General features: G+C 44.9%; 1 protein-coding gene across 4 annotated transcripts in view; it reads left to right on the top strand.

Moving 5' to 3' along the window:
• The window catches only part of LOC120405816 (charged multivesicular body protein 3), a 50,849-nt gene extending 29,545 nt beyond the window's left edge, over positions 1 to 21,304 (top strand). For 2 of the 4 annotated variants that reach the window (XM_039539602.1, XM_039539599.1), the window contains 5 exons: positions 5,376 to 5,436; positions 14,996 to 15,175; positions 18,414 to 18,535; positions 19,466 to 19,580; positions 21,056 to 21,304. In XM_039539602.1, the coding sequence (XP_039395536.1) occupies positions 5,376 to 5,436; positions 14,996 to 15,175; positions 18,414 to 18,535; positions 19,466 to 19,580; positions 21,056 to 21,201 (624 nt within the window). In that variant the 3' untranslated portion in view covers positions 21,202 to 21,304. The remainder of the gene's footprint in view (positions 1 to 5,375; positions 5,437 to 14,995; positions 15,176 to 18,413; positions 18,536 to 19,465; positions 19,581 to 21,055) is intronic. The other 2 variants (XM_039539601.1, XM_039539600.1) reach the window with 1 other exon arrangement.
• The last annotated feature ends 1,396 nt before the right edge of the window (positions 21,305 to 22,700 follow it).

Raw genomic sequence — 22,700 nt, 5'->3', positions numbered from 1 at the left:
TGAATAGAAAGCCATCAGCCTCTGAAGACCCCCAAATCTGAGTAGGGGGGAATAAAGCTTCTGTGCCTTGCATGATTATCTTTGCAACGTAAGTGTGAAGGGATGCAGGACTGTTTTGCCAAGTCTGCAAGCAGGCTGTACTAGGACCTGATTGTGCTGCTGCTGCTCCTAGCTTTCTTACACAGTAACAGAGTGAAATAAGCAAATTCTGGATGGTTTCACTGCTGGCTTTCAGAACCCTTTGGGCAGCAGTGCAATAATCAAGAATTGGGTCATTTTTACTCTTACTGTTTGGAAAAGTTATGAGCAGTAGCAGATTCATTAGAGGTGCTCAAAGAAGAAAGCTGCTGCTTCCCGCTCCTTCGCTCCCCCCTTCCCCCCCAAAAAAGAAAACTTGGAACGAAAACTAGAGTAGCAGAGACATTCCCCCAGTCTCCTGGCTCCTGAAAGAGCTCTAGGAATTGGGTAGAGGAGCAGAGAGAGCTGTCCTGCTCACAACATCTGGATGATGGGAGTCAGAGAAGAGTAGTAGAAAGGCCTTTTCATCACTCCTCTCATAGTAGCCAGGAGATTGGGTGACAGGTACAGTAATAGATTCCTTGACCACACTCCCCACAATCAGAAAGCTGTAGAGCAGTGGTTCTCAAAGTGTGGATCAGGACCCCATTTTAATGGGGTCGCCAGGGTTGACTTAAACTTGCTGGGGCAAGGGGCTGATGCCAAAGCCCAAGCCCCACTGCCTGGGGCTGAGGCCTGAGTGCTTCAGCCTTGAGCAGTGGTCTCGGGGCCGGTGCAACCGTTTAGGTGACCTAGGCGGTCGCCTAGGGCACTAGGATTTGGGGGGCACCATTTTCTTCGGCAGTGACCGCAGCGGCCGGATCTTCGGCCGCCCTGGTCGCCACCAGCATTTAGGCGGAGGGAGCTGGGGCAGGGAAGCGTGGGGAGAGCCGTCTGCAGCAAGTAAGGGGGAGGGCGGCACACAGGGGAACTCCCCGCCCCAGCTCACCCCTGTCCTGCCCCCTTCCCGAGCATGCCCTGGCTGCTTCACTTCTCCCGCCTCCCAGGCTTGCAATGCCTAAGCTGATTGGTGCTCGGGAAGGAGGTGAAGGAGGGGTGAGCTGCTTCACTTCTCCCGCCTCCCAGGCTTGTGGTGCCAATCAGCTTAGGCGCCGCAAGCCTGGGAGGCGGGAGAAGTGAAGCAGCTACGAGGTGCTCATGCGCAGAGCAGGGGTGAGCTGGGGTGGGGGGGTGTGCCTCAGGGTGGGGAGCTACCGCAAGGGGGGGCGCCTCAGAGTGGGGGCGCAGGGGGTGGGGAGAGGGTGCAAGGTGGAAGTTTCACCTCGGGCGCGAAACATCCTTGCACTGGCCCTGAGTGGTCTCAGATTACAGGTCCCTGGGCTGAAGCCCTTGGGCTTTGGCTCCCCCTCCCCTGCCCCAGGCACTGGGCTTTGGCTTTGGCCTCCCTCCCCCACAGGATGGCAGGGCTTGGGCAGGCTCAGGCTTCAGTCCCCACTCCTGGGGTCGTGTAGTAATTTTTGTTGTCGGAAGGGGGTTGCAGTGCAATGAAGTTTGAGACCCCCTGCTGTAGAGGGAAGAGGAAGGCAGTGGGAGTTCCTTCTGCCTTCCAGAAGGTGGTGGACAACTTCAAATGTATCAGATGTGTGCTAGTGGCTAACACAAAAGTTATAGCTACTGTGCTGGGTCCAGGGATGGTAGCCTGGTGAGACTCTCAATGCCCACCTTTTTCCTAGAGGTTGGGTGGTGTTGAGAGTGAAACTGGGCTTCTCACCAAGACATTACCGCTGGGCCATCTAATGTACTGAACCCTGTCTAATTAATTTTATGGCTAAAAGATGTCTGGCAAAATTGTCAAGCCTTGTGGCAGTCCTTAACAATACATTCACACATTACTTTGGCCTTGGCTACATGCAGAAGATGAAGCAGTTTCATTTAACTCAGTTTTTAAACTGATTTGGTTAAGCCAATGCAAAACACTATGTAGACACTTCTATTTTGTTTTGGATAGTTTATTTCAGTTTAGCTTATCGGTCTCTTTACCAAATTAAAATAGGGCACTCTTAAACTGAACAAAGACTGTCTGCATAAAAATTTGCATTGGCTTAACTAGATCAGTTTAAAAATACTTTTAGTTAAACTGACGCAAGTGGATGTGTAATCCATCCTCTTCCTCCTTTGGCTGAACCTTGCACAATTTAGCTCAAGTTCTTCAGTTCCTTGCCTTTATATACCATGCAGCTCTGTGGTGCTACAGACATTATTTAAAAAGCAGACAGTGATGCTTGTGAATTGCACTGTGCTGGGCAAAGGGAAGCAAGTCTAAAACTTCTGTTGCCCTGTGTGGGATCAGTGACTACCAATTCAGCAAGGGGGGAAAAAATGCTGCCAATATGATATGAAGTTGTGACTCTAGGTTGGACAGAGACTATTGTAGATTCAGCAATAAAGTGATACGTGGCTAGAAGTGTGGAATTGTGCAACCATTTCAGAAAGGAAACTTGGGCACTCAAATTTGAAGAGTTTTCTATGGATTTTAAGTATAGGCAGTGCTGTACAATAGGTGAACACAGGGCTGGATTAAGGCTGCTCACATTGAGATGGGTCCCCTGTGGCTCTGTCTCCTATTTGGAGTGATGGTGGCAGGTCCCACTCTCCCACCCCAGAGTCAATAGCATGGTGTCGTCCTCTCTTTGCTTGCAGCTGCAGTGGTCCCTTTTCCTCACTCAGAGAAGTAGAGGTGTCAACAGTGGAGCCCCAAATAGGAATCTCAGCAGTTAGGGTGTATTTACTCAGTTTAGTAGGCAGGCCTGCTGTGCCTTTCCCTTGTCACACCCACTGTAAAATAGAGAAATATAATCCACGCTTTCCAGATGAGAAACCATGGCACGCAGGCATTAAGTGACTTGTCCTAGGTTACACGTAAATCTGTGGCAGAGCTGGGCCCAGATCTCCTGCATCTCAGTCCATCACCTTAACAATGGATAGGACGGGAAGTGCAGTGGAATCCAGTTCTGCACTAATGTGAACACTTCTATGTGGCCACTAAGTTGCTTCTTTATAGCAGCAAGAATGAGACAAAAGGTTTTTCTGCACCCAGTTAGCTGACAGGTGTGGACATGCTAGTCTACACGCTCCATAAATGTTGGCGTGTTACAGTTCCAACACTGGTGTCATGGATGTGTGTGTTGACATCTCCTCAACCTTGGTACTCAATAAGTTTAGGGAAGTGATCGCTTCCCTACATTCTGTCATCTTTATGTATTTCCCAGTTGCTTTTACTACCTATATTACTTGTTGCAATTCCCAAAGCTAAAACAGAAATTAAACAGAATTAAATCTACTAGGTGCTCCAGTAGTCAGTATTACCAACGTATGCATATCACTAAATTGTCCCAAGCATTTACCATTTAGGTCAGTTTTCTTTCTTCCCCATAGCTCATTCAGACTGTTAAAGTGTCTGAATATTATGAAGTCTCCTGCTGCTGCAAACTTTCTGGCTTTATAGGAGCTCAGCAAGCCTCTGTCCAGCTAAGCTGCTTCATCAGTTAGCCTTCCCAGTCTCTGGCTCTTCACCAAATGTGACCTAATTGGCCCTTTCTGAGCCATCTTAACTCCTTCAGGATTGGTGTGGGGTGAACTCCCCATCACATTTTTTTTCACAGTGATACAAACTGTAAGAACATGTTTCTATTACATGTATATAGCTCCTTACGTAGAAGCAATACATACATTTCACAATATTCATAACCAGCGTGACCAGGCTTTCCTTTGATACCTTGCATTACAGTCTTTGGTGAACCAGGATGTACGTGCCAGAATTAAGACATTTTTCTAACCTCTATGCACCCCATCTGTGCCCCTTTGCCAGCTGGCATTAAGATGTTCTTGGGTCATGCATGCCAAACGTGACTGTATCAGTGCAGGATATTTGTGCCCCTGGGGAAAGAGGTTTGTTGTATTTCTGAAGCATTGATTCTGAAAATATGCATCTAAAAGCTACATAAAGGAACCACTTTTTAAAAATAAAGTACACCCCCATTTATCTGAATGGCCTGGTGGACACCTGAAACTTTCAGCTAACCAGTCATTCGTACAAATGGAAGTGCTACTTTGAGGTAGTTGTAGGTATGGGCTGGGAGGTTGTAAAGGTCCAGATACAGCTGGGCGGGCTGAAGAGTCTCAGAGGCATTGCTTTACCCGATTGTGTGCCATTGTTACTATTCTGGGCTACAAGCCAATGAATGGCCGCACTCTACCTGTCAACCCCTGCACACCCCACCCGCCCTGTGGCTCTCCTAGTGCCCAGGCTGCCTGCCCTGGGCTGTGGCTGGATATGGCCCCTCAGTGGTAGTTGCAGGGATCAATGTGACCCTGCCTGCTGATCAATGGGATGGGCTGTTTCCTGGATTGTGCAGTCAGAGATGAGAGCTGACTAGAGATGCCGCTATGGATACAACTACCGGTAGTTATTGTGAGCTGCACTTTGAACTGGACACAATGTTGCAGCCATGGAACCATAATTAAGGCTGCGAGTCTGTCATGGAGGTCACAGAAGTCAAGGATTCTGTGACTTCTGCAGCGGCTGGTGCTGGCTTACGGACTGCCCGAGCTGGGCAGCCCCTGGGCCGGCAGCAGCAGTTTGTGTGTGTGTGTGTGTGTGTGTGTGTGTGGAAGGGGGCTCAGGGCTAGGGGGTTGGAAGGTGTGGGGAGGGTGCTTACCTTGGGGTGGAGGGGCTCCCCTGGTCTCACTGGCAAGGCCCTGCAACTCCTAGATGGAGGAGCCAGGAGGCGCCGTGTGCTGTCCACACCTGCAGGCCCCGCACCTCCCATTGGCTGCAGTTCCCGGCCAATGGGAGCTGCACAGCTGACGTTTTGACGGGAGCAGTGTGCGGCGCCCCCTAGTCCCTCCACTGCTGAGGCCACCTCCCCCAGCACCCATGGTGCCCCCAGATTGCCCCTCCCAGAGCACCCATGGTCCCCTGCCCAAATTTTAGTTAGGGGTATATAGTAAAAGTCATGGACAGGTCATGGGCCGTGAATTTTTGTTTACTGCCCATGACCTGTGCATGACTTTTTTACTAAAAATACCCATGACTAAAACGTAGCCTTAATCATAATTTGAGTGAATATGTTGTTGCACTGGTGTAGCATGAATTAGAAGCATTGTTGTAAATTGGCTTTCTTGAACCCTGCAATTCCCTGGGAGGTGGATGCTGTTTACTGAGAGAGGATGCACTATGGATTCAGATAAGTAGGCTTTTTGGATGAAGGGAATTTGGACAACTGGGAATATGTTGTATACAAGTCCATTTTAGTTATTGTATCTTTTTTATGCTTTTTCTATTTCCTGTCTTTAGGTCAATGAATGGTCGCTGAAGATGAGGAAAGAAATGAGAGTAATTGATAGACAGATCAGAGGTTTGTGGGTTTTTTTCACATTTTCGCAGACTTCCTCTCTGTGTATATATGCTGGTTTATATCAAAATACAAAAGAAAAAGATGAAATTTTAGGTAACTTCTTAATAGGGAATTGCAGAAAGTCTGTGGAGAGCCAACTGTAGTAAATGTAGTGAAATCCCAAGGACTTCAGTGGGCAGGGCATGTAGGTAGGATGGTGGAAGAGTAGGGTGACCAGATGTCCCAATTTTTCTTATATAGGCTCCTATTGCTCCCCCATTCCCCGTCCCGATATTTCACATTTGCTGTCTGGTCACCCTATGAAAGATGGATCAACTAAGTGTCTGTGGCACCTTAGGGTGGCAACTTCATGGCTGACCGAGGAGAGGATGGGATAATACTGAGCAAGACCTAAGAGCAAGAGCTCTTATTGTGAATTACCATCAATGGAGGGAAAAAATGCCCTTGCCCGAAAGAGGTGGGGGCAGATTGTGAGAGCGGCCAGAGACCTGTGTAGTTTGTGGAGCCACAGAATAATGAGTTTACGCTGCATTTTAGAGGTACAGAATCGTGACTGTATGAAAAGAACAGTTTAGTCCTAGGGATTTATATCTTTTGTAAGCATGAAACTCCCATAGAAGTCTCTAAGGGTAAAATTTTCAAAAGTACCCAAGTCCCAGACACTTTCAATGTGAATTAATCTCCAAAATCCCATTCTCTAAAATGATTTAGGCATTTAAGGTCATAAGACACTTGTAAAATTTTCAAAAGTGCCCATTAGGTCAAATTAACCAGCAACTTCAGCCATGTAAGTTACAGTTTAGTTGTAAGAGGTTAGGATGTGCACTGACTTGCAGGGAATATGCAAAAAAGTATAACTAACATATCAGATAGGTAAAGGGAGGTATATTTGGGAAAGTGACAAACAGGAGAACTGGATATAAGAGGTGAAGTTTGACTTCTGTTAATGGGAGTTTAGACTTCAATTTCTGTGAGCACAGGATTGACTCCTGTATGGGTTTTTTGCGGAAAGAAGGGGAGTTGTTTGATCTTACACTATACTATTAGTAGGTTTTTCTGCTACATCCCTTTCTTCCCACATTCCCAGCAGCTGGAATTGGGTGAGGGGATGGACTTCTCACCAGGGTTTTGCTCTATGAACAAGTTCCAGGGGGACCTTTTGTATTGGTCTCTGACTATTAGGTGTTTGCTGCATTTTTAAGCCCTGACTTAACCTGTCTCTTCCTCATCTTTAAAATGGGACAGTGTCTGTGCATCCTGTAGGGGTGTTGAGGCCAATTAAATTTGTAAACTGTTTTGAACTCCCTGTGGATGGTGCTATAGAAGTATGACAGTTTGCACAATCTGTCTGTATAACTTGTGAATTCTGATGGAAATATGAAGTTGTTACTGTGACAATTGCTGTATCGCTGAATGTTGTTTCAAATGCTTCTGTTCAAATAAACAAAATGTGTCCATTCTGATTTCTAGAATGGGTTTTGGGAGCAATAGAATGCTTTGCACCGTATAGAATCTTTCATCTGATGGCTTGAACCCCCCCGTTCTTGAGAGGCACAACACAGTGCCCTTTAACGGAGCCATAGTGTGCTATCATGCACAGCACTGTCACCAAGCCACTGGGTCATAGAAGAGGGACCAATGTACTGAGTTTGGTTTACTAGAGACTGGCAGGTGGTACCATCCTCCAAAGACTTCTGTGGAACTCCATGCTTTCTCGTCATAGCCTTTGATCCCTTGTGAAGCAACGCCTTCCAAAAATAAATAAATGGTCAATTGCCAAATCACAGTAATGCATATCCTATAATAAAGCACACATCACGATTATGCTCAATCTAGAAAAATTGGAGTATGTCAGACGGCAACAAAACCATTCAGTTTATTATTAGCCATTGAGCAGAATGTGCCTATGACAGGATCCCCTCGGGGTGCAGCTTGGGACTGTGCCCTCTGAACTCTCCCCAGCCTGGGCTGTCTCTCACAATGCCTTGCTAGTGACCAGCAGCAACCCCTCCAGGAGCTGTGATCACTCAGCATAACTGCATGTGGAGCCCTACATCCAGATAGACTGTATGAATGCTCCCAGAGCATTCACTCATCAATCACACAGAGAAAGGCACCAGCCAAATCCCCCCAGCACTGTATCCCAGGAATCTACCGTCTTGCACTGCTCAAGATGGGCAGTGCAAATTTATTAATTGGTTCACCACTTCAACAATGGAAAGTGGACATACACCAGCCTTTGCCAACCTGAGCAAATCTGCCCCACGCTTCGTACAAACTCACTGGTAAAGATAAACGATTAAACAAATTTATTGACTATAAAAGGTAGCTTTTAAGTGAGACTAAGAGAGAGGCAAAAAGTCAGTGATTACCAAAATAAAATATATATAACCACACAGTCTAAACTCTCAACCATATTAGACTGAGCAACATCTAGACAAAGCAGTTTTTCTCACCCCACTGGATATTGCAGGCCATAATATAGAGGTTTGTTCCTTAAACCTCGACTAATCTCCTCTGTTGGAGTTTTGTCTTCTTCTCAGTGTCTTAGTTGCTTGCAGCAACGGTGGGCGCAGGAGGGGGGCCCAGTATGTGTCCACTGTCTGTTTTATACCCTCAGTCCATGTGCTTGGGGAGCACAAGTCCAGGCATGTCTGGAGGGCATTGCTGAGTCTCTCCAAGCAAGGTTGAGCAATTCCCCTGGTGTGGCCTTATGCAGGTGAGTCACTGCATTGTAGCTCCCTTGCTGGACAATGGGTTGTTTGAGACCCCGCCTGGCTGTTGGTTACTTTCCTTCCTGTTGCCTCTGGGGAGCTAATATCTTTTTGATTCCCCAACTTACAGAATGTTTTAGTGACCATATAACACAATTCTCATAACTTCATATGCATTAATGCTACACACACACGGATAGAGAAATGACTTTCAGCGGACCGTAACCTTTCCCCTGATACCTTACAAGGCATGCTTTAGATGTAAGATCATGATTATATGAAAATGAGGAATATGGGGGTTACAGTATGCTCCCCCAAGGTATGGAATGTCACAGTGCCCCGCTCAAATAGATGCTTTTGGATGTTTAAAGCCAGCAAGTAGCTTGCAGCAGTAACTATATTTCTCATTTCTTTAATGTCTTCCATCCCAGGACCTCTAAGTACTTTATAAACCTTGAGTTAAGCCTCTCCATCACCCCATGAGACAGGGATATGTCTCCACTTGACAGATGGGAAACTGAGGCACGGGAACAGTTACTTGTCTAAAGTCATGCATGGTGTCTTTGGCAGAGCTGAAAGTAGAATCCACCTTTTGACCACAAGATAAGCCTGCATTCCCTGCAAAAGTTGATATTCACACAGTTGGATTCTCTGTCCTCAAAGTAGTCAAACAAAGCTTACCTTACAAAAATATAGACTGATAGAGGCTTTAGGCCTTCTAAATGGTCAGTGTAGGAAGGCTTTGTGCACAATGGATTGATCTTAGCACTTTCTCATGCCTGAACTGTTATTTCACTAATGGTATTTGTCCTGGTTGTATTGTACACTCGTTGGAGCAGGGATTTTTAACTATTCCCATGGCCTATAAAGTGCATAGTTAGTTGTGCTGAAGAAATGATTTCAGCATCTTGTAAGCATATGGTGTTTCTTGTGGGTAATAAGAGGAAAACACCATGAACCCAGACTCGTTTAAAGGAAAATAGTCTCTTGGAGGGGAGGGCACTCTTTGTCCCAGTGGACTGGCTGATAGAGATTTCTTAGGTTATCTGCTGCTGAATGACACTTATTCTGGGTGAGTCATTCTCCAAAAGATTAATTAGCTCCCACATGAGAATTTGCATTGATGTCTCCAATTCATATTGGGCTTGCCAGTGCCAAAATGCAGAACGCTATTTTGATGGAGTTATTTTTATAACCTGCCAAATTCTGAATCGTTCTGGTGTAAAATTTCTGGCTGTGTAAATCAGTGAGCTTTTGAAAATAATAAAAATCACTGCATATGGTATGCTTGCTTTCTTTATAAGGCAATTTCACTGAACTCTTCTGTCAGTAATATCCCTAAATGTTAATATAGCCAGATGGATTCAAATGGTGTTATCATCATTTTCTTGCAAGCTAGTTTTCGGCCATCTCTCTTTGCAATAGAAGTGTTATTTCTGGGCCAGGAGAATAGAAGCCCAGTTTTTAACTCCTTATTCTTTTGTGTGCATATGTCTCTTACCTGAAAATATTTTTCAGGTGCCTTGATTTTTTTTTTCTGTGCATAGCTACCACTATCCCTTCAAGATAGTTTAAAATTTCTGCATTTTACTCACTTAAAATCCTTTTCTAAAAGGAGGAGGCTTGATTATTTCAGGAAGCTTATGCATAAGAACATAAGAATGGCCATACTGGGTCAGACCAAAGGTCCATCTAGCCCAGGATCCTGTCTTCTGACAGTGGCCAATGCCAGGTGCTCCAGAGGGAATGAACAAAACAGGTAATCATCAAACGATCCATCTCCTGTCTCCCATTCCCAACTTCTGGCAAACAGAGGCTAGGGACACCATCCCTGCCCATCCTGGCTAATAGCCATTGATGGACCTATCCTCCATGAACTTATCTAGTTCTTTTTTTAACCCTGTTATAATCTTGGCCTTCACAACATCCTCTGGCAAGGAGTTCCACAGGTTGACTGTGCATTGTGTGAAAAAATACTTACTTTTGTTTGTTTTAAATCTGCTGTCTATTAGTTTCATTTGGTGACCCCTAGTTCTTGTGTTATGGGAAGGAGTGAATAACACTTATTTACTTTCTCCACACCAGTCATGATTTTATAGACCTCTATCATATCCCCCCCTTAGTAGTTTCTTTTCCAAACTGAGCATTGCACAGCACTTTAACTTGAAAGCATAAAAGACTGGAATTCATTTTGTGCAGACACTATTCAGTACAATATATGTTCTTCCTCACATCTAGTACGTGGACATCAAATTAGCAACTGTGAAAAATCAGGACCCTTTTTGGGTGTGGGGCGGGGGGAGGAGCTATAGTTGGGTATATAAAACAAAACCTCTAATATTGGGCAGTCCAGATAATATTGGGATATCTGGTCACCCTACATCAAATGCTGGGAGTGAAGCTGGAGACTAAACTAAGGTTGTTAGGCCATTCAGGTGTTCCTAAGTCTATCAGTGTTACTGAATGTTTCCAGAATAAACGCCTCTATTCTCTAATAATATAACATTATCAATGACATCAACAGTGGCCATACAGCGGTTTCAAATGGATGCATTTTGAATGTACCATTTTACATTTAAAAGTTAATGCACCAGGTGCAATATTATGAATTGCTTCTAAGCCTTGTTCATTAAATGCCAGTGAAAGTGTATAAACCTGGCAGGGAAGCAAGTCAAAACTTAATTATTTAATGAACTGTGTCTGACAAAGTACGTGATTATCCCACCTGCAAGATTAAAAGATTTTGGGTAATAAATACATTTGATTCTAAAATAACTTGCAAAGCTTGTTGGGAAGTTGAGCCATTTAATTACAAAATGTGTATGGGGGTCTAAATAGCTGAAAGATTTCTGCTTTCTGAAGGAGCAGAGTGAATCTATATCATCTGTATTTTTGTGAGATCACCCATCATAATGGGGTGTGAACACCTTCCACAAATTTTTATTTCCCAGCCCAGTTGGCAGGAACAAACAAGATTTTAGGGATTTAAATGTGAGTGATGATGTGACTGAGAACGTTACTGTAGGAAAGCAATATCAGATAGATGGATTTAGCATGTAGTTCTGAATGTGATGAGGCTGGCAGTCATTCCTATTTCATCTGGCAGTGATTTCCGTAATCTTGGTCCAGCTCCTAGGAAATTTCCGTTTTCTTTGGCTACTAGGTTTTTCCCCCTTTCTTGGCCGTTTCATCTTTTCGAGTGGTGTGGAGCTGAGGTTATCACAAGAAAGGTGTCTCTCAGGTAGCTAGTGGGGGCTGATATGCAAGCTGTTGAAAGTCAGAACAGCATCCTTGACCTCTAGGTGTTTCAGAGGGAGCCAGTGCAGGGACTGGGTAAGCAGGATGATGCATTCCCAGTGACCTGTGTAAGGCCTGGTCTACATTAGGGGGGGATTGATCTAAGATGTGCAACTTCAGCTAGGAGAATAGTGTAGCTGAAGTCGATGTATCTTAGATCAACTTAGAATCACTTACTTTGCATCCTTGTGGTGCAGGATTGGCGGCCGCTCCCCCCATTGACTTTGCTTCCTTCTCTCACCAAGCTGGAGTTCAGCAGTCTACAGGGGAGTGATCGGGGATCAATTTATCGCGTCTACATTACACGTGATAAATCGATCCCCGATAGATCAATCGCTACCCGCCGATCCGGCAGGTAGTGTAAACGTACCCTTAGTGAGAAAGCAAATTGCTGTATTCTGAACCAGATGCAGACAGGCAAAGCGTTCCTAACTTTCAGTACTCCTCCTGAATTTGTACATGGAATTACAAAATTACGATGTTAGGTTTAAATCTTCTAATTTTGTCTCTGTCACATAAATAGACTCATAGAATATCAAGGTTGGAAGGGACCTCAGGAGGTCATCTACTCCAACCCCCTGCTCAAAGCAGGACCAATTCCCAACTAAATCATCCCAGCCAGGGCTTTGTCAAGCCTGACCTTAAAAACCTCTAAGGAAGGAGATTCCGCCACCTCCCTAGGTAACCCATTCCAGTACTTCACCACTCTCTGAGTGAAAAAGTTTTTCCTAATATCCAACCTAAACCTCCCCCACTGCAACTTGAGACCACTACTCCTTGTTCTGTCATCAGGTACCACTGAGAACAGTCTAGATCCATCCTCTTTGGAACCCCTTTTCAGGTAGTTGAAAGCAGCTATCAAATCCCCCCTCATTCTTCTCTTCTGCAGACTAAACAATCCCAGTTCCCTCAGCCTCTCCTCATAAGTCATGTGCTCCAGCCCCCTAATCATTTTTGTTGCCCTCCGCTGGACTCTTTCCAATTTTTCCACATCCTTCTTGTAGTGTGGGGCCCAAAACTGGACACAGTACTCCAGTTGAGGCCTTACCAATGTCGAATAGAGGGGAATGAGCACATCCCTCGATCTGCTGGCAATGCCCCTACTTATACAGCCCAAAATGCCGTTAGCCTTACTGGCAACAAGGGCACACTGTCGATTCATATCCAGCTTCTCGTCCACTGTAACCCCTAGGTCCTTTTCTGCAGAACTGCTTCCTAGCCATTCGGTCCCTAGTCTGTAACAGTGAATGGGATTCTTCCATCCTAAGTGCAGGACTCTGCACTTGTCCTTGTTGAACCTCATCAGGTTTCTTTTGGCCCAGTCCTCTAATTTGTCTAGGCCCCTCTGTATCCTATCCTTACCCTCCAGCGTATCTACCACTCCTCCCAGTTTAGTGTCATCTGCAAACTTGCTGAGAGTGCAGTCCACACCATCCTCCAGATCATTAATGAAGATATTGAACAAAACTGGCCCCAGGACCGACCCTTGGGGCACTCCACTTGAAACTGGCTGCCAACTAGACATGGAGCCATTGATCACTACCCATTGAGCCCGACAATCTAGCCAGCTTTCTATCCACCTTATAGTCCAATCATCCAGTCCATACTTCTTTAACTTGCTGGCAAGAATCCTGTGGGAGACCGTATCAAAAGCTTTGCTAAAGTCAAGGAATAACACATCCACTGCTTTCCCCTCATCCACAGACCCAGTTATCTCCTCATAGAAGGCAATTAGGTTAGTCAGGCATTACTTGCCCTTGATGAATCCATGCTGACTGTTCCTGATCACTTTCCTCTCCTCTAAGTGCTTCAGAAATTGATTCCTTGAGGACCTGCTCCATGCTTTTTCCAGGGACTGAGGTGAGGCTGACTGGCCTGTAGTTCCCTGGATCATCCTCCTTCCCTTTTTTAAAGATGGGCACTACATTAGCCTTTTTCCAGTCATCCGGGACCTCCGGTGTGTGTCACTCACCACCACTGGGGTCCAACAAACACAGCAAATAGCGCTGTGGGAATAGGGGGCTTTTTTCTCCACTGCAGTATGACACGTGCACGGACTGCACCATGAGGGTCAGAAACGAGGCAAGATGTGGTGATTTTGAATGGGTTGGGGTGCTGCTGGATTCACTGCCCAGCTGCCACAGGCTGCGTGTTGCACTTTAACTGCCCCAAGTGGGCCGTGCTGGACTTTGTCAACATACTCTAGGTACTAGAGCTCTCCACCAGCGTCCACCCAAGGTAGTTTGTGCGCAGCCTGTGGGTTGGGCAGTGAATCCAGCACCACCCTGAGCCCCGCTGACAGCTGCCGTGGCTTGCCTCCTGCCGGACCTCACTGCCCAGTCTGCAGGGGAGGTGAAGCCAGAAGGGCAGGAGGAGAAGGCAGCAGTGGTAGAGGAGGAGGATCATCCCAGCAAGGAGTTCCAGGCCAGGAATGGCCAAAGTAATTAAGGGTCCTAGGCAGCATAGGAGGGCACCTTTCCTAGGGCTGATCCTTCTTTCTCTTTGGGGGTGGGGAATCAACAAATAGAGGAGTGAGCGGAATCCAGCCCCCCAGCCATTGGAGGGGAGGGACAAGAGGTCCTAGTTTCTCCAGAGGGAAGGGGGGGAAGAGGTCCAAGCATCCTCCCTAACTTTTTCATAAGCATCTCTAAAAGTATGAGCAAAGTGTAGCTTCCTTTAGGGCACGGACTTCATAGCTATAAGGAATTACCGTAGGTAGGATTAGAGGCTATAAACGTGTCTCCTCGTGGTTGGATCTGTGTCTGATAGGACTGAGTGTAGTTCCCTGACCAGTTGTAGATGGAAACGGGCATTCATTGCCACCACAACTGTCTGGCTAGCTGAGCGCCATGCAGCGTCTAATGCAATCAGCTTGCTGTAAACCAGGGATTCTCAAACTGGGGGTCGCGAGGTTATTACTGAGGGTTTGTGAGCAGCCTGCACACCCCGAAACCCTGCTTCACTTCCAGCATTTATGATAGTGTTAAATATAAAAAATGTTTTTAATTTATATGGGGGGTCAGACTCAGAGGCTTGCTGTGTGAAAGGGGTCACCAATACAAAAGTTTGAGAACCCTGCTGTAAGCCAATCTGACAATGTGAATGTGGCTGCCTTTGATGATGACAGTTGTAATGGAGGAGGTGAGTGGTTCAAAGTGCTTCCCTCTTCTGGCCAGCATTATTTCACCCTCATCAGGGTTTAGCTTCATACAGGAGCTGATCTCAGCCGGGTGCTTGGAAAGCTTGGAGGTAATGCTATGACAGACTGGTGTAAGGGAAATCGTAGAACTGGGTGTGCTATGCTAGAAATAGATATTTTGCTATTAGAATTTTAGTTAACTAATCTATTGGTGATGCACAAACCAGAATACCCCGTTCAGTCTTCAGTGGCTGGATTCATGCTTAAATGAAAGGCATTATTGAAATGGAAAGTTTTAATGATGAACTGTTGCTTTTGAAAATGCACTCCAATAAGCAACGAATCTCTGCTCCTAGCCTCCAGCCATTTCTGATGACTTGTCCTCGCTTGTTTGTCCTTTGTAACCCAGATATCCAAAGAGAAGAAGAAAAGGTAAAGCGGTCAGTAAAAGATGCTGCCAAAAAGGGTCAAAAAGACGTGTGTGTGGTTTTGGCAAAGGAGATGATCCGCTCTCGGAAGGCTGTGAGCAAACTCTATGCATCCAAAGCACACATGAACTCTGTGCTCATGGGGATGAAGAACCAGCTTGGTAAGAACATTGTTGCACCTAAATACAACCGCTGTTTCTTAGATTAACTGTAGAGGTTGGCCCTGAGCTGCACATTTCAAAATTGAAGTAAAATTCTGTCAAAGTTTAGGCTGATTTTGGGCCTATCTCAAATGAGTCCAAGCCTGCAGGATGTATTTACACTTAAGTTATCTGCTCCAAAAGGTAGTCTTTCCTCGTGTGATGTACTGTGTATTTGCCTGCCTTCGAGTGTTTCTAAAATAGCGAGAATATGACTAATGCTGGCTGCTTCCACAGCCCCCTGTAAGAACGATTCTAGCATTACAAGAAGAGCTTTGATCACATTCTGTTACTGGGGTGGGTTGTTTTTTGACAGGCTGTGTATCCACGGGCTATTTCATTTGTAAGAGCACCCTGTGTCGTCTTGCACGAATTCCTGCGTTTTTAAAGCAAGAGTCCTGCACCGTGAAGCATCAAAGCAAGGGTGGGCTTGATAGAGAAGAGGAGCAATTTGCCCAGTGGCTTAATGTTTAGCACTTACACCATTTTCCATCTGTCAAAGCATTTGACAATCCCTTACTGAGACCTCCTTCCATGCCTCCCCTACTCTTTAGAATTTCCCCCCCTTGACCATCTGCAAGCCTTGTTGTCCATATTGAAATTGTCCTTTAAAATGCACTTTCTGGCTGGTCTGTCACTGGTAACTCACCGCACTGCAGCTCCTAACAGCGGCAGGGAGCAAAGGGATCCAAGTATGGGGGCGGGGAAGACTTGCAAGCAGTTGTATTATTGTAGCACCTAGTCATGGAGCAGGACCCTGTGATGTTGTACAAACACAGAACAAAACGAGGAGGCGCTCATAGCTGTGCTGTGGAGGCACCTTCTGCATCTGGCAAACCACCTTTAGTCTACAACAGGAGCCACAGTCTGTTTGCTAGGAGGAGACCTAGTGTGACTTATCAGGTCCATTGGGGATGAGGAGAGAAATGCATTGGAAGAGGTGTAGCAAAAAGCGGGGTCAAGGACTGGCTGGGTGTGTGAGCAGCTTCCAGAAAGAACGATCAGCCAGCCACCAAAAAACGGAGGTGCTAGGAGGCTCCCCAACAAATTGGCTGGGCAGCATAACGAGGGAGGTAGGATTGGAAGACAGATACTCATCCACCTGTTGGCTCTTGCTGTATGGTCCATGCAGATGGTTATAATTTAAGGCTCTGTGTTTGTCATGGAGGTCATGGAAGTCACAGATTCTGGTGCGGTTTGCCCAGGAGCCACTGGAGCAGCTCAGGCAGCCCCTGGGCCAGTCACACCGGCTGCTGCTGGGGCAGTCTTGGCCCTTCTGCCCTCCAACAGCAGGAGTTTGGGTGTGTGGGGCTCAGGGCTGGGGGGTGGGGCAGGGCAGTGCTTACCTGCGGGGAGCTCCCCAGAAGGCTGACAGGAACTCCCCTCCCTCAGCTCCTAGCTCCATGTGCTGTCTCCACCCACAGGCACTGCCTCCGCAGCTCCCATTGGCCGTGGTTCCCAGCCAATGGGAGCTGCAGAACCAGGGCTTGGGGCAGAGCAGAGGCAGCGCACAGAGCTAGGAGCTGGGGTTGCCACTTCCCGGGAGCTGGGTAGGGAACCTGCCCCAGCCCCACCAACACCCCACCCTGAGCACCTGCCGTGCTTCCCTGGCCTGAGTCCCCACCCCACCCACGGTGCCCCCCCAGGCCATGCCAGCACCCGTGGCGCCCCCATGCCACCCACACACACACACACAAACGTTTTAGTTGGGTATATAGTAAAAGTCATGGACAGGTCATGGGCCGTTTATTTTTGTTTACTGCCCGTGACCTGTCCATAACTTTTTTAATAAAAATATCCATGATTAAAATGTAGCCTTAATTAATGGGAATCACTTGTTTCTGAGATTTCCAAAGTGCCTGTTGTCCAGGATGCCATAATAGATGTGTGTGTAAGAAGTTTTTACTTTGTGGGGACTGTGATGGCTTCGCTACATCAAACTTCATTGATTTAGTACCGTTCTCTTCGCTGGAGAATTTAGTAACTATTTTACCCAACAAAGGGTGCTAGAAAACCAATCTGAACAATAGTAATGGTAAATCTGGGAACTAAATTCAATCAGTGAACTATGCGCTAGAGGGATTTTAATCCTCCTTTACAGTGAAGACTGCCTTCAGTTTTTCACCTAGCGTTACTACCAATACCACCACAGTAATAATAGTGATGTTCTAGCCATTATTTTATCAGAGGCAGACAGGGAGTTGGGATTCTGGCTTGTATTTTTATTAGACCCCTAACTGGCTTGAAAAACTTTGACTATCAATACAATTGAGATTTTTTTTTTTTTTATCTATTCCTGTACCACCACCACCTTATTCAGGCCTGAGGTTAAAAAAGCTTGTAAGCTAGGAGTGTTGAAATGAAAAGCAGCATGTGCAGATCATCCCCTTAATTCAGGAGTGCCGTTTAAAACATGGGAACTCTCCACTATTCTAAAGAGATGCTGTTATTTCTCAACTGTATCCTTATTCAGGATTTGACATTCAAGGAACATTTAAGCACCATTCTAATAATTAGCTTCACAGACCTCCTTGGATGTTGCCCAGGACTGTTAATTAGCCACTGGAAAAAATATTGATAGAAACCCAGTGCAGGCTGTATTTTAATTGTTTTTATTTCTTGTTCAAAAGGGGCAATTGTCAGTTATCTAATTCAATATTAAATGGCTTTCCAACAATCCAGTGATGTGAAATAGTTTCTAAATCTCCCAAAATGTCAGACTACAAGGGTGGCTTCACATTAGGGTACTATTTTCATGAATAATCAGATACATGGCTACATAGTCTTGCTCGCTTGACCAGCATGAAAATGTCAGTGAGACTTTCTGCGTAGGTTTTATTCCATGCTCATCAACTTCCCACCTGAGAAGAGCAAACAGGAAGTTTTCCATTTCTGAATCAAACTGTGGGTGGGGTGGAATCTAGATCTGTTTGCATGGCTCAACTGCAGTTAATTGGAGCAGTATCTCCACTAAAACTCTTCAATCTTTCAGAAACAGGGAAAGTCAAATTTTTCCTCTCTTCTAAAGCCGACAACTTTAAGTTTAGAAGGCGATTAAGTAAATGGACAATCTTTTTTTTCTTATATGCACTTTCCTAGATTCCAAAATGATGATAATCTGTACAAGCAGGATTCTCCGTCAGTTTTGTTCCCCTGTGCTGGCTTCATTCTAAAGCCTTTCCATGCCTTCTCTTGGCAGCTGTCCTCAGAGTGGCAGGTTCATTACAGAAGAGCACAGAGGTCATGAAAGCTATGCAAAATCTAGTAAAAATCCCTGAAATTCAAGCAACGATGAGGGAATTGTCCAAAGAAATGATGAAGGTAAGTTCTGAAATATATGATTGTGTATTACAGTAGCACCTAGACATTCCAAGTGAGATGGGGTCCCATTGTTCAGCACTGTGCAAACGCATAGTAAAACAGTCCCTGCCTTGAAGAGCTTACAATATACACAGACAAGAGACAGGGTCCAGAGTCTTCCTCTGCTGCCATTAAAGGACTACTCAAGTTAAAAACACACTTTTAAATAATAATTTTCTTGCATTAATACTCTAGATTACTAAAACTTTCTAATCCATTTTACTGTGTGCATGTGATATGTACTAGCATAATTTTGCAATGTTTGGGTTCCAAGCCCTGCAGGGGGATTTATTTATTTATTATTATTTTTAAAGAAAAAGTGTTCCCAATGGAATTTATAGAAAAATCTTCCAACATTTTTAGTTAATTACAGAATATAATTTGGGCAAACATAACTGTGTGAGACTGACAGGCTGGCTTTTCAAAGGTTTGTGTTATCAGTTGTAGCTACATTTGATTAAATATAAGGCAATACATTTGATATATTGCTCTAAGGTGTGAATAAGACAACACTGCCATTTAATTCTTGGGTTACCCTACTCTTGATTGTCAATCATTCTTTCCTCACAGCAAGTATGCAATAAAGTGACTTTCTGTTGCTGTGAAAACATTCAAAGGGTCTGTGTTTTTAAAAATAACCCACATGCTAAACTAGCTCCACTGCATGCTGACCTAATGACAGAACTATCAGGAACGTGTAAGAATGTGTGTAGTAGATAGCCTTGCTTCTAATAATAGGCTGAGTCCTTTGATGGGTGTGATAGCGGCAGGCATAATCTGGACTATTATGAAATTGAGGGAGCTGAGTATACTTTCCTGAGAGTGCTGTGCTCCTGGCTGACTGTTTGTAAGTCCTGGAAATGGGATCTGTTACCTTCTGTTTCACTATAGGCTGGTATCATAGAAGAAATGTTAGAGGATACTTTTGAAAATATGGAAGACCAAGAGGAAATGGAAGAGGAAGCAGAGATGGAAATCGATAAAATCCTGTTTGAGATTACAGCTGGTGAGTGCATGAGTCTGTTACAGATATGTGTTGTGAGGGCTAAGAACATGATCCTGTTCCCAATGGATTAAATGGCAAAACTCATTGATTCCTATTGCAGAATTTTACCCTCTATATATATCTGGGCTAAATGTCTGGGGGCCCAGTTCTGCAAAGTGTTGAATGCCCTTAGCTTTAGTGGCAGCAGGGAGTGCTCAGTACTTCACAAGATGGGGCCCTCAGAGATGGAACAGAAGTACTGTGGCTGATAATAGAGAATACTGAGGCAGGAAAGAACTCGTTAGGGTGGTTCCAAAAAGTGTAAATAGGAGGAATGCACAGAACTCAATAGAGACAGTGTCAGGTTATCACCTTTCTTTTAAAAGGTCACTTTCCTTTGGTACTAGTCCCCCTTAAACCAGAATTTAAATACATTCATTCTTGATGCAGTTTAGTTACTGCGTGTTTCTCTCATCTTGTACAATAACAATAGCAGAGACTGTTGCTTTTGATTCTGATCTAATCAGGGTCACAGGCTGCTACACTGTTTGGGCTAAACACACTTTAGTTTAACTATTTCCCCTATTTTCCAATTTTTGAAAAAATGAAAATCTCTGTTGGGTCTTATGCGGTATAAATAACACCAACAATTGGCCCTGAACTACTTGACTCTGTCCCTTTAAGTAAAATCTAGGCTGAATAATTGGAAAATCTCCTTATTAACTGAGACAACTTGTAAAAGTGCTTTGAGTGTAAAATATTAATTCAGAAGTCTCGGATTGTAGACTCTTATCTGAAGGGCTATAGGGCAGTTTCAAGTCCCAGCCTCCTTATTGGCCAGGCCCTATGGGTGAATTAGGTTCCCTGCCCCATACTTTGCCATGTCTCCTTGTGCCCAGTTCCCACATCCCTCTTTTGTCCCCCACTTTTCCTGCCTCACGTTTCTTTTCCTTTGTAAAAATACTCTTCAACCCTCTGCTCACTTGCCAAAGGCTGCGTAATGCTCTCCAGCATTTGGGTTTATGGATTGGGCCACAGATGCTCTCTCAGCTGAGTACCATGGGAACAGAAGTGAAGCTGCCTTGTAACAAGGAGCTCTTCCCAGTCACAACTGTTAAGCGCCTCAGAGGAACAAAGCAGGAAGGCAAGCTACTCTGAAGCTGTTTTGCCTGCGGCCACAGGAGTGCAGGGAGCAGGGTCCTTTAGTGTCACAGCAGGGCCCTTGGAGTTAGAATACAGTGCTCTAGACACTTTAAAATAGGCAAAATACTGCATGGTACCCACTAGGAAGAATTGAGCATGAGTAGTTATTGCCTAGATAACCTCATCACTTCTCTCTAAATGTCCAACATACTATCTCAACCATACAGCAGCAGCTGAGTTCTGTTACCTTTAAACCTCTACAATGTGCAGCTACCTGAGAACTTGTCCCTTTATTAAGCAGTCAGTGGTCTGTATTCAACAATGTTTATGGACATTATCTTGCTTGTTTGCAGGGGCATTGGGTAAAGCACCTAGCAAAGTTACAGATGCTCTTCCAGAAACTGAACCCATAGGGGCTGCTGGTATAGCTGATGATGAAGAAGAAGAAGAAGAAGATATTGAAGCAATGCAGTCACGGTTAGCTACGCTCCGTAGCTAGATATTAAGTTCACATGTACAGCTTGGTTTTGGGTTTTTTTTTTCTCCCCGCTCTGGGATGTTCTGTCCCTCCTGTAAAATGTAAAACTTTGTTTGTGAAAATACTTCCTGTAATATACATTTTTCCTGGGGCTTGTGTTCTATAAAGGTTATTTTTGCCATTTTTCTGTTAATCTTTCACAGATAATGTAGGCTATAGGGAAATGGTGGGTGTAATGTATTTTCAGATATAAAACAATCCTTTCAAAAATATTCTTTGTTGCAAGGGTGGGTCTTCCTCTAACAAAGCACTTGTATTGGCTTAAGCTGCTACCAAAAAACCCCTTAATATTTAAGTGTCTGTACATTTTCCTGAAACACTACAAATGGATTTTAATAAACTTCTGGTTTAACACTTGCTCCTCTTGGGTCTGTTTAGCTTGCCTCTTTATTTTAAGAGTCTAGTCTAACCTTTGTGTGTATTCAAGCTGATGATAATGCTGAAGAAAGGGAAGTTTTGTTCAATGATCAGTCTGCTTTGAAGCATTTAGTTTATTTTCTTTCTTAAAGCTATTTCTAGCAGCCCCTTCCATTCAAAGATCAAACATTTTACAAATACAGACTAATCCACCTAGCCTTCAACAGTAGTTATTTTCCCTTCTAGTGCACGAACGGGAAAACTCAGCTGTAAAGAACATTTTGACTACAGCTGTAACAGTCCTTTGCTTTAGGCTGTAGCTGTTCTATTTTTAACACGTTACTGAAGATTGTTTTCCTACTGTCCCTTTTTAGCAAACCCTTTATCAGGACAGCATGGTCTTTCTTCAGAAGTGAGACTGCTGCTTGATAAAAGGAGGATGAAGCCTATCTCTGAGAGTTCAAGAAACAAGTGAGGGAAGCTCTATTTTTAAGGAGTTGGGTACTAAATATATTCATAGAATCATATTAAATTAGGGTTGGAGGAGACCTCAGGAGGTCATCTAGTCCAACCCCCTGCTCAAAGGAAGACTAACCCCAACTAAATCATCCCTGCCAAGGCTTTGTCAAGCCAGGCCTTAAAAACCTCAAGGGATGGCGATTCCACCATCTCCATAGCTAACCCATTCCGGTGCTTCACCACCCTGCTAGTGAAATAATTTTTCCCACTATCCAACCTAGACCTCCCCACTGCAATTTGAGACCACTGCTTCTTGTTCTGTCATCTGCCACCACCGAGAACAGCCTAGCTCCATCCTCTTTGGAACCCCCTTTCAGGTAGTTGAAAGCTGTTGTCAAATCCCCCCTCATCTTCTCTTCTGCAGACTAAATAAGCTCAGTTTCCACAGCCTCTTCTCCTAAGTCATGTGCCCCAGCTCCCTAATCATTTTCATTGTCCTCTGCTGGACTCTCTCTACATTGTCCACATACTTTCGGTAGTGGGGGCCCAAAACTGGATGCAATACTTGAGATGTGGCCTCACCAGTGTCGAATAGAGGGGAATAATCACTTCCCTCGATCTGCTGGCAATGCTCCTACTAATGC

This window comes from Mauremys reevesii, linkage group 5 (genome assembly GCF_016161935.1).
Source record: "Mauremys reevesii isolate NIE-2019 linkage group 5, ASM1616193v1, whole genome shotgun sequence".
Classification (NCBI taxonomy): Eukaryota; Metazoa; Chordata; order Testudines; family Geoemydidae; genus Mauremys; species Mauremys reevesii.
Note: the sequence above shows the minus strand (reverse complement) of the source record. Positions and strands in the feature narration are given on the sequence as shown.